The 11,542-nt window shown below is 34.6% G+C and overlaps 1 protein-coding gene across 1 annotated transcript in view; it reads left to right on the forward strand.

The window, feature by feature from the left end:
- Positions 1 to 11,294, forward strand: part of LOC148949097 (cytoplasmic dynein 2 heavy chain 1-like) — a 336,505-nt gene extending 325,211 nt beyond the window's left edge. The window contains exons 21-22 of the mRNA XM_089092625.1: positions 2,070 to 2,251; positions 10,051 to 11,294. Of these exons, the coding sequence (XP_088948751.1) occupies positions 2,070 to 2,251; positions 10,051 to 10,372 (504 nt within the window). The 3' untranslated portion in view covers positions 10,373 to 11,294. The remainder of the gene's footprint in view (positions 1 to 2,069; positions 2,252 to 10,050) is intronic.
- The last annotated feature ends 248 nt before the right edge of the window (positions 11,295 to 11,542 follow it).

The raw sequence follows: 11,542 nt of genomic DNA on the forward strand, positions 1-11,542 counted from the left end.
TTTGACTATGGCTGCCGCGTTCGTAAACACATAGGAAAAGGGATGACAGCTAATTTTAACCTCGCACTGGAGTCTTGTGTCAAAACAGAACGGCATTTTCATTAAAAATTGAGAGAAGTCAGTGGTCGCTTTAGCTGGAAATATAGAAGGAAGGAATTTAACGAAATGAAAATTATTTCTTTTTACGAGAATTTGATTGTAAAACAATGGGGGGGGGGGTTAGGTTTCGAGGGTAAAAGAATATATTTTACGTTTTTCACCGAGTATAAAGATTGTATAATGATGTTTGTATGGTATGGGGGGGTGACCACCTGAATATACTGGAGGGTGACCAAGGAAAATAAAAAAAAACAGGAATTTAACGAAAGGATAATTAATTCTATTTGCGAGAATTTGATTGTAAAAAAAATGGGGTGGGATTAGGTTTTGAGGGTAAAAGAATATATTTTACGTTTTCCATCGAGTATAAAGATTGAAAGGTGGTTAGGTTTGAGGGGGGGGGTGGGGTACTTACCTAAATATACTGGAGGGTGACCAAGGAAAATAATTTTATTTGAAAATAAAAAATGCACTTACATGGTAAATGGAAGTTGCCAAGGCTTCTAATTCAACAAATTTATCCATTCTTGTTTCAATTGTGTCACAATACTTTTTTGATAATTTAATCACATTGTATGCCCGTTATATATGAAATCTCAAGGTCAAATTACTATGTAAGCAAGCCCTCTGATTGGTTCAGAAGGAGACACGTGATCTAACTGTTTCCTGGAAACTCATAATATTTGCCTTGGAAACAACAACAAATACTATTTCTGGATCATAACATTCGCTGAGAGCGTGCACTTACAACAACAACAACAACATTGACCTTGACATTTGCCTCGGAAACAACAACAAATACTATTTCTGGATCATAACATTCGCTGAGAGCGTGCCAAAAACACACCTGGAGAAAGAGACCATGGAGAAAGAGGTCATTGACCCCATTAACCACGTGTTCTCCCTAGGGAGGCTATGCCCATATATGTACTCCCGTTTGTATCAATTGAGGCATCTCTACTCACTAGGTGGCGTATGTCTCTCTTTTATCAGGTCTTGTTGCAATTCAGAATGACAAAAGAGGATTACCTTATGGAGCTATAATAGGGGGACTTGACATTTGTCTCCTTTTTTACCAAGGAAAAAATAGACTTACACCACAAAATATAATAATTTTGAAACCGCTCAGAATGCTTGAATTTAATTTGTGCCGCTGAAAAGAGCATAAAAAGTTGATTTAGAATGTGTTCCCTCTATCTCCATTAGCCTCATTCTTCAGAGCGATCACAGCCGACAAACTTTTTTCCGTTTTTGGCTCTCGTGAAAAGTTACAAAAATGCGTATGTTGTCCAGCCGAACTGTTGCGAGTTCTTACTGCTGAATTCGATTTTTTTTGTTTTGAGTTTCCAAGCAATAGCTTCATTTAAATTTGTTTGGATATATTCCTTTGCTTATAAGTATATGATAGAAAGTTAGGGTGGTCCTCACAGTTAACTAAATGTCAAATAATAATTTTGAACCAGATAATTTTGGATTTCCAAATAGTTATAAATTGTATCCGATAAACTTACAAGTCAATGGGTTGTCGATGACTATTTAATATTACCAAAGTTTTTCAGACCAGTATGATTGTCTTTTTAAGGCAAGCCGTCAAGAAATTTTAATAAATCTAAGAGAAAATAGGTGTCTATCGGATGCATTCTGTCAAATCCACCTTAACTTTTTTTTTTTTTTTTTTTTTTTTTTTTTTTGACGATGTCATTGCTTAATGTTGGTTTTGTAATCTATATATTCACGGCTGACATTTTGCACTTGCCCTTGCTAATGAAAAAATATAAAGAAAAAAAATGTTTATGTACATTTTCGATTGTTTTATTTTACAGACAAAGCTGGATTTTTTTTTTTTTTAGAATTTTGTGAGATGAAAATGTCCTATTAATTCTTTGACATTGGAGTGGGATATTCTCTATGATATTGTCTTACCTCCGACTAGAATGGGGGCCTTATAATTGTTTATGATGTTTTTCTAGATCCCTGACAGCTGGACGTCTCTCTGGGATGGCCCGAAGGATCCAAAAATGTTTTTAGTGTCTTTAATTCATCGCAGCTTTGGGCTTTTGAATAAAGTTGGAAAAGAAAACCGCAATATTGATATATCTTTATTTATCGACCCGACTGGAATATTTGATGCATTAAAACTGGAATCAGCAAGGTAAGTGAACTCTTCAGAATCCCTATTTCTAATGATCATTGTGCCAAGGGAATGAGACCCCTCTTGGCTGTGGACAAATCACAGGAAAAAATTGAAAATGAATTTGTTTTTAAGATTTATTTGCAGGCTCTCGCCTTTTTTAGCATAGTTAGGCTCTAAATTAGGTTTTCACAAAACACTACCCCTAGATCCTTAGAAATGTGCTTATAACTCTATTCGGATGCACATACATAGAACACTGCACCTTAAAAACCTGATTGAACGACAAATCAGACTTAATTGGAAGATTGTCCTCAACTGGCTTCATGCCCATCCAGTGGCGGTTCTGGCCACTCTTTCACCCGGGACAAAATCTTGATTAGTGCCTCCCCGTCTCCAAAAAATTTTGAGGCCTAATTTTAACCAATTTTCATTTGTTAACAACATTTTTCCAACTGTGCCCTCTACTTTATTTATATTTAAATAAAATTTCAAAAGTTAAAAAAACTATTATTTGCCTTAGTTAGCATTCGAAATTTTCAGCTCCGAAAATTTCTATGCCTGGGGCAAGTGCGCCTTCTGTCTCCCTGAAAACCATCTCTCGGTCCGTCTTCACTGTATTGAGCCGAGTCTTTTCGCTTCTTCTTCGAATGAATCAGCAATTTACAACCCCTGTTTGCTTCCAACATATATGACCAAATCAGGTTAGGTTACTTTTTTATTATTACTTATGCGCCAATTCGTATTTTTGATGGTAGTATATTAGCATCCGATTTTTATGAATGTAAGTATACAAAAATAATCATATTTTTAACTGGGGCAAGGTTTAGATTTCCTCAAGACCAGTGGCACTAATTGAATCTAAGGGCTAAAGGAGAGCATTTGACCCCTAGATGTTTAATCCCCCTGGATTTCAGAGAATAGCTTTTTCTTTTTCTTTATTTCATTGGAAAATACCCTTTTTCTTGGTATTTTTATCGAAAAAAATCGAAAAAAAGAATATTTCCCTCCATCCTCCCAGAGGTGATTTAGGGGGAGTCAGAGGGAACACTTGCCCCGGGCGTAGAAATTTTAAGGGCACAAAATTTCAAATAAGTAGTCTAGCAGTTATAATCATTTTTAATTTTTTCAGATTTTATTCTTATTTAAATTAAGTAGAAGGCGCAGTTGCCCAAATTTTGTTAATAAATCAAAATTTGCTAAAGTTTGGCCAAGAAAAATTTCGGAGACAGGAGGGCGCTAATCAAGACAATGCCCCGGGCATAAGAGAGGCCAGAACCGCCACTGTCCCCTCCCTATATTTTATAAACATACTTTTCTCCCTTCAGAACATTTTCGTGAATTGGCGCCACCTCTAAAGGACTATTTGCTCTAGAAAATTTTTATCTCGTTTAATTTTATTATATTAATTTTTTATAACACGTTACATGTTATATTATGTTATCGACTCCTGCTCATCGAAAATCTTGACTAAATAGGCAAATCTCGTCCAAAATTTTACTTAAAATCCAACATTCGAATTCTCAAGCAGAAAAGTGAAAAATCGGAAGCTACCAACCAACTTACAACTGATAAAACTGAATACAAACAGACATTATTCCGTATATGAGCGGAGCTAATCCCTCCTCAAAACCTAACTCTTTTTGCTGAAGTTGCACTTTTTGTCACAATTCTTTAAAAATAAGTGCTGAAACACAAGGACTGTTGAACATATAAAACAAAACATATTAAACACATATACAAAACAAGGGAACATACAAAACTTATAAATGTTATGTGAGAACATATCAAACAGTTCGTGGTAACGAACTGTAAGTAAGGAGCGACCCCGCTCAATAGTAACCGAAACTGTAGAAAACGGAATTTTAATACCAATAGATACATCAAAAGAATCAGATTTTAATGATAATTTCAAATATAGAGGTTCCATCAAGTTTAATCCTACCTATCAAAACTTAAAGGCCTGAGAATATTTGGCTGATTTTCAAAAAAAGGAAGAAAGACCCCCTAAAAGATATAGAACCTTAATGAAAATCACACCATCATATTCAGCGTATCAGAGAACCCTACTGCAGAGGTTTCAAGCTCCTATCTACAAAAATGTGGAATTTCGCATTTTCTGCCAGATGAAAGATCAACGATGCGTGTTTATTTTTTTTTTTTTCCAGGGGTAATCGTATCGACCCAGGGGTCCTATAATATCGTGGGAGGACTCATTCAAATGGAAAATTTAAAATTTAAAATTTCTAGTGCCCTTTTTAAGTGACCAAAAAATGGAGGGCAACTAGGCCCCCTCCCCCGCTCATTTCTTCCCAAAGTCACCCGATCAAAATTTTAAAATAGCCATTTTGTTCAGCATGTTCGAAAATATGATAATTATGTCTTTGAGGATAACTGAATCCCCCGAAGTCCCCGGGGGGAGGGCTGAAAGTTATAGACTTTACCCAATGTTAACATATAGTATTGGTTATTGGGAAGTATACAGACGTTTTCAGGGGGAATTTTTTTCTGGTAGTGGGGGGGGAGGGGTGGGTGGGGTCGGGAGTTATGTGGGAGGATCTTTTAATCAAGGAAGTTTTCATGGGGGAAGGGACATTGCTATGAAGGGGGCGCCGGATTTCCCAGCATTATTTAAAAAAAGATCAGAAATTATATATAGAAAAACAAGTTTTTTAACTGAAAGTAAGGAGCAACATCAAAACTTAAAACGCCAGAAAATATTACGTATATGATTGGGTTCACCCCCTAGTCAATATTTCGCTCTTTAACCCAAAGATTATTTAGTACTTTCATAAGAGCTATTTATTCTAATTAACGGCATTTGTGATTAAGGGGTGATTTCTAAAGAATTGGAATAAAATTTGAACTTTAGCTTAAAGAGCAAGGTATTGACTAGGGGGCGAACCCTCTAATATACGTATTAAAAATATATGAATATACAAGTTCGTTACGGAAGTTAATTCGTAAGTTACGTATATTTATTACTAATAAAAACGTTCGTAAATAAAATTAAACAGGTTTTGAGAAAGCCATTTAATCAAATAAAAGTAAAATTTTGTACAGTCAAATTTTGTTTTAATTATTCATGTACGGCGAGCCAAAATCAGAACCTGCATTAATTTAAAAACGTTCAAAAATTAAAAAAAAAACAAGTTTTTTTTAACTGAGAGTAAGGAACGACGTTAAAACTTAAAACGAACAGAAATTATCCCGCATATGAAAGGGGCTGTTCCCTCCTCAACGTCTTGCTCTTTACGCTAAAGTTTGACTTTCTCACAACTCTATTTTTTTCTAACAATGAAAAAATTAAGCGCAAAGAGCGAGGCGTTGAGGAGGGGACAGCCATTTCATATGCGGAATAATTTCTGTTCGTTTTAAGCTTTAACGTCGTTCCTTACTTTCAGTTAAAAAAACTAGTTTTTTTTATGTAATAAAACACAAGGACTGTTGAATAGGAAACTTTTTAACACACTGTAGTCGGTAACAACTCATTTGATAGCACCTAGTTGTAAAGCAGGCTATATGATAAAAAGGGCGCTGGAACCTTCGATTCACAATTGCATGAGCCTCGTCCAAAGTTTATTCGACCATCCTTCACATAAAAAAAACTAACAATGGACAACTTGTATAGCTTACAGTCATTGCCTCGGGGGCTGGAAGGGGGTTAGTCAAACCTGGAGGAACAGTATGTAACCTTTGGACTATTTTGAACAAAATGGTTATCTCAAAATTCTGATAGGATGCGATTGGGGAAAAAACGGTGTGGGGGTACCTTGTTGCCCATCAGTCACTTTTGACTCTTAAAAAGAGCACTAGAACTTTCAATTTCCAACCAAATGAGCCCCCTCCGAAGTTTATGCGACCACCCCTTCCATAAGAAGTGCCTCTGGAAGAAAATAAACAAATAGATATTAATAACCATTATTGAACTATTATTGATCTTTTATGACAAAGGTATAGCCTCTTGACATGCCTCTGACTTAAACAGGTGAGTATTCCCCTTCCAATAAACATCTGGAATTATCGAGAGGGAATATGGGGGGAACAATTTACCACGAGGGGGAGTTTATAAGTAAAAGTTCAAATAGGGATAAAATCTTTTTAGTAGACAGTGATAACTACCACAAAGAGTGATAAATTTCGCAAAAATACTGATATTTTGGTCACATATGCAGTGACCATCATCAGTAGTAAAACTGTTTTACTGCTGATGACGGTCACTGCAGATGTGACTGAAATATCTGGTATTTTTGTGAAATTTATCACTCTTTGTGAAAGTTATCGTTGTCTATTAAAAAGATTTTATCCCTATTTGAACTTTTACTTATCGTCATGAAAAGGCAGTGTGGTCTCCGAAAATATCTACGTCATATATTTGAGGGGGAGTTTTTAGCGCGGGAAATTTTCCGCGGGGGGATTCCCCGAGGGTAACGCCTAGACCCAATGAACATACACTATGTAATAAGTTGAACGCTTTTAGAGCCAACAATAGAACTTTATTGGTCGATGGAACTTACTTTGGCTTCTGCTTCGGCGGCTTCTTCTTCTGACGGCTGCTTTAATACTGATGGGAAATTATCAATATAAGACTCGCTCAGGGTTGCCAACTTTTTGGTCCATGCATGTGTCCCCCCAGCATCCAAAAATGTTTCATTTTTGTCTAAAATATGTCCATCTTGAAATATAAAAAACTAGAGGTTCTTTTTTTTTTTTTATCAGTTGTGCTATTGAACGAAAGTCACTTTGTAAACCCCTTTCAAAGCGGCCTGGTGAATATCAAATATAATGAAAACGAAAAAAATCCTTAAGAAAATTCATACAAAATGACAGTGTGAAAGCACGAAACACGTGAAAAATGTAAATTCCTTACTTTGGAGAAAATCCAAATATATATATATATATATATATATATATATATATATATATATATATATATATATATATATATATATATATATATATATATATATATATATATATATATATATATATATATATATATATATATATATATTGAGAAAAAGCAGTACTTTGGTGAAAAGTGAAGTTTTCTTTACTTAGATATACATCCATTTTGGAAAATGTTTTGTTGTATGTCATAAATTAAAAAAATGTGTTTATTAGTCCTTTTATGTCCTAAATTTGTAAAATGCGCCCCTTTTTTACCCTTTTATATCATTGTGTCCTAGCACATGGGAATGTGTCCGTTTGACGTAAAACGCGTCCAGTTGGCAACTCTGGGCTCACTTTAATGTGATTTAAGGCTGATAATGGTTCTTAGACTGAGCCTAATTTTTCTTTGACAAAAGGAAAAGTGCCACCTAGGCGCACATGGAAGATTTTAGTTTGATATTGGGGACAGTGTTTGGGGGGAGGAGGAATCCAAGTCTGATAAGGTAGAAAAAAAGGTGAATCGTATGAAAAACAGGAAATTACAGAGGAAATTGTAAACGTTAAAATTCCTCCCTTGAGGAACGATGGATATTTTCTGTGCGTACTTGGACGAAGCCCTTTCCAATTGTAGTCACTTTTCTAAATTCTACAGCATAATATAGCTTTAATGGAAACACAAGATGTTTTAGAACATAAAACAATCTTTTTGATTGTGCGATTAAAATCTGTGATTTCACTTTGAGAAATAAAATTTGGTTGTTCTTGTATAGGTGTCTTTTCAATTTCTTTTAGTTGCTTTCCTAGTTACTCGCTTAAGTTAGATCTTTATGACACCAGATCATCGTGGCATTTTTAATTTCTGAGCAAGAATAATAATTTTCTTTCAAAACAGTGAATTGTATAGGTATTTCATTTAATCATAAGAAATTCTTTCACAAAAACAGCTGTCAGATATTAGCCCCCCCCCCCTTTTAAGAAATGATTAATATTTTTTTTTCTATCTAAAATTCCGGTTGTAGTAACAGGCAAAATACGGACAAAGCCAAAACGCAACAAAAGTAAGTAAGACTAAACATATAAAAAGTCCTTACAAAATGATTATTTTTTTATTCACACGGTAGCACTCATGTGCAGTATTGCATGTTTCCGCATCCGGCATTGGACTAGGGTGCCCAGACCTCAAAAGACACATTTTACTTCCAAATTGTCATGACAGGTCCTTTCGATCAACGTGAAAATCAGAGGGATTTTTGGTGCAAATAGGGTCATAAAGCTATTGAGCGAAAAGTCTGAGATATTCAATTGGTTTAAAAAAACGAAAAAGCTGCATATATGCAGCCCCCTTCCGCACAAAAAAAAAAGTTAGGCTGCCGTACGGTGTAGCTTTTGTCCTTGAAGAAATATACGGTCCATAAATAGAAAATGAACGGCCATTAATGGCCGTTTATCTATAGCCACTAATGAACCTTTTATCTATATATTAATACCAACACTTGTAAAGTGTAGTATAGCTATTCATCGACTATAGAAGAAAATAGCTCTAAATTTTGAACCTTTCACAGGGGATTCTTAAGATAAACTAAGTCATCTTAAGATCAAGTACATCCCCTGACCTTGCATGACCTTGAAAGCAGTTTTATTCCTCCGTATTGCTTAATTTGGATGAATGTGTATTATGGGTGCCGAGGGAGTGGTTGCTCCCCTCTGACTCTAGAAATGGTAGATATTGAAGAAAATTAATAGTTTTAAATATAGTAAAAGAATTGTGATCAAGTTTATATTTTGTGTAAAGAGCGTTTTGGAGGTTGCAGTCGCCCTTATACATAACGAAATTTAATTTTATTTCGAAAAGTAAATACACCTAAATGAGCCCTTGTTTTCAAGCCATTATTATACAAGAGATAAATTTTAGCATGTAGTGTAGGGGACTAAGGGGCGATATCCCCTCATATTTAGAACAAACCTGGATATGATATTAAATGAACAGAAATTAAATAAAAGATAATTTATTTACAAAGTAAAGAGAGTTAAAATTAAAAAAAAAAACGATGCTACAACGGTACATGAGGGGGGCGGTGACCCCTTAAACCAATAATAATCAGGTAAAATTCATATTTTTATCTCAATCTTTCAATGATGAGTTATCTGGCGCAAGTACAATATGGTAACATTTTTATCTGGAATTAGATGCTCTGAGCATATTTTTGGCTTTTTTATTTGCAAATTTTTCCGATGTTTTGCAATATTAATGCACTTTGAATCATCTGGCTTTATTTACTGAATTCGAGAATGCTATCAAGACTGCTCGAACTTTCAAGCTTTAATGAAAAGACTGAGGGTCTGAAGAGATGGCGGTCATATCCCTTCATATAGTTCGTATAGAATGATTTTAAATTATTCCATGATTTAATGTTGCTCTTCAGAAGAAAAGACAAAGGGAAGATAGAAAAAGAAAAATTTCTGTTCACTGTTCAGCCTCATTTCCCATCTGTGCTATTTCAATATATAGCTTATGCACGAACACTCAAAAAATTTCAAAACAATCAACACATAATCAATTTTTTTCAGACTATTAAAATATGATATCTTCCCCTTGTTCTCGACGTTTAAGTTACTCATTTTCATATTTGTTTAGCCAAACCAAAAGTTCAAGTAAAAAAAAAAAAAATACAAAGCAAAAACCAATAAAAAAAGGAATATACAATCATTCGTTTATTAAAGGAAAATCTTGCTATTGTTAGGAAGGAGCTGTCAAGATTTCACATACCAAAAGAAATAAAAAACAAAAAATAAACTTTTCAGTTGTAAAAGAGGAAAAAAAAGAAGAATAAACAAATTTGATAGCAAAATTGTCAAAATTGTTTTTAGTTATAGTGAAATCTAGACAGGGAAAGAACTGCTTCCTTTACTATTTTCCTTCTTTTCAGGTCTAGACAAGAGTCAGTAGAGCATCAGCATCCAATGGTGAGTTGGACCCCTGTTGATAGCGAATACACCGTCACTGGAATTTATTCAAAAGGATTTTCTATACAAGAAGGCTATCTCACGGAGGAAAGACATTCAGAAGCTGTAGAACTAACTTGTTATTTGTCTTTTGGTAGAGAAAATGAATGTGCACAACCCAACAGCTTGGTCATCCCTCTTTATAACAATTTTGATCGTGACAACTTAATTACAACACTGTCTGTCTTAGGGCACGGTCCAGAGAGATGGGTAGTGAAGAATATCGCCTTCTATATAAAAGAGTGATGTATATAGATTATGCAGATTTTCTTGCTATTCATTTTATTAAATCAATAAGTTGCCAAATTGGTACTAGCTCAAATTATATTTACTTGAATTTGGTCTCAATTTTCTTTTGAATTAAACCCTCATATTCAGTCATTTTCTGATTAATATAGCCTAGAGACATATGTCCGCAATATTCAAGCTGACTGGTGGTGCAAAAAAGGCAGCATACTGGCATGACTGGCACCCCTTTTTCAGATTCACGGATCTTTTAGTCTTTTGTTCTAGGATGATAAAAGAAAACATTCAAAATCTGTCTACGCTAACAAAAAAAAAGTATTTTGACATGTTTTTCCAGTAAGCTAAAACTGTTTTTCAAGTTCTTTCTGTGTAATGTACCCCCTCCCACTGATCCAAGAGTGACTTGTAAATATTTTCAAGCTGTTGGAAAAGAAGTTTTTTATCTTTGTTTGGGCAAACACAATCTGACAAATAAAAAATAAGAACAAAAAAAAAGGCAAAGAGAAAATCCAACGAGGGTATTTTTCAGATAAAAAATAAGAACAAAAAAAAAGGCAAAGAGGAAATCAAACGAAAATCAGCTGGTGAATAAAACGAGAACGAGTAAAACAAAAATGTTATTCACTGAACCAAAACTATACTCATATGGCTTAATCTTCTTCTTAAATATAACTTTTCCTTCTTTGTTTTTATTCTCTTTTTCACGGCCCCATTTTCCGACACGCTAATATTTTGGTAGAAAAACATGTGTTGCCTGTTCTTCCAGAAAAAAAAAAATTTGAAGCCCAGATTCCAGAAAAATTTCCAGAAAAAAAAAAATTCGCTATTAGTGACATCACGGTATTCCATTTTGATTTTGAGGACGATCTAGTGGCAAGCATCCATACTAATTTCCACCAAAAGTCATCATAGCAAGAAATAGCGGCGGAGGGTAGATGCCCTTCATTACCCCCTAAATCTCCTACTAGCCAAATTTTGATTGTGTAAAATTTGTTGGAGATTCTGCAAAGATGGTAGTTGGTGCTACAATCGAAGTGAAGTAAAGAAAGTTCAGAAGTCGATGTATATGTGGTAGTATTTTTTAGTAGCCTAGACTGAATCCTAACAGTTGCTTTTCTTTGTGCATGAACTTACTGAAATAAATGTTCAATTATCTAGTGGATTTAGCAT

Source organism: Artemia sp. Qi Xiang Cuo, chromosome 8 (assembly GCF_049724085.1).
Source record: "Artemia sp. Qi Xiang Cuo chromosome 8, ASM4972408v1, whole genome shotgun sequence".
In the NCBI taxonomy this organism is placed as follows: Eukaryota; Metazoa; Arthropoda; class Branchiopoda; order Anostraca; family Artemiidae; genus Artemia; species Artemia sp. Qi Xiang Cuo.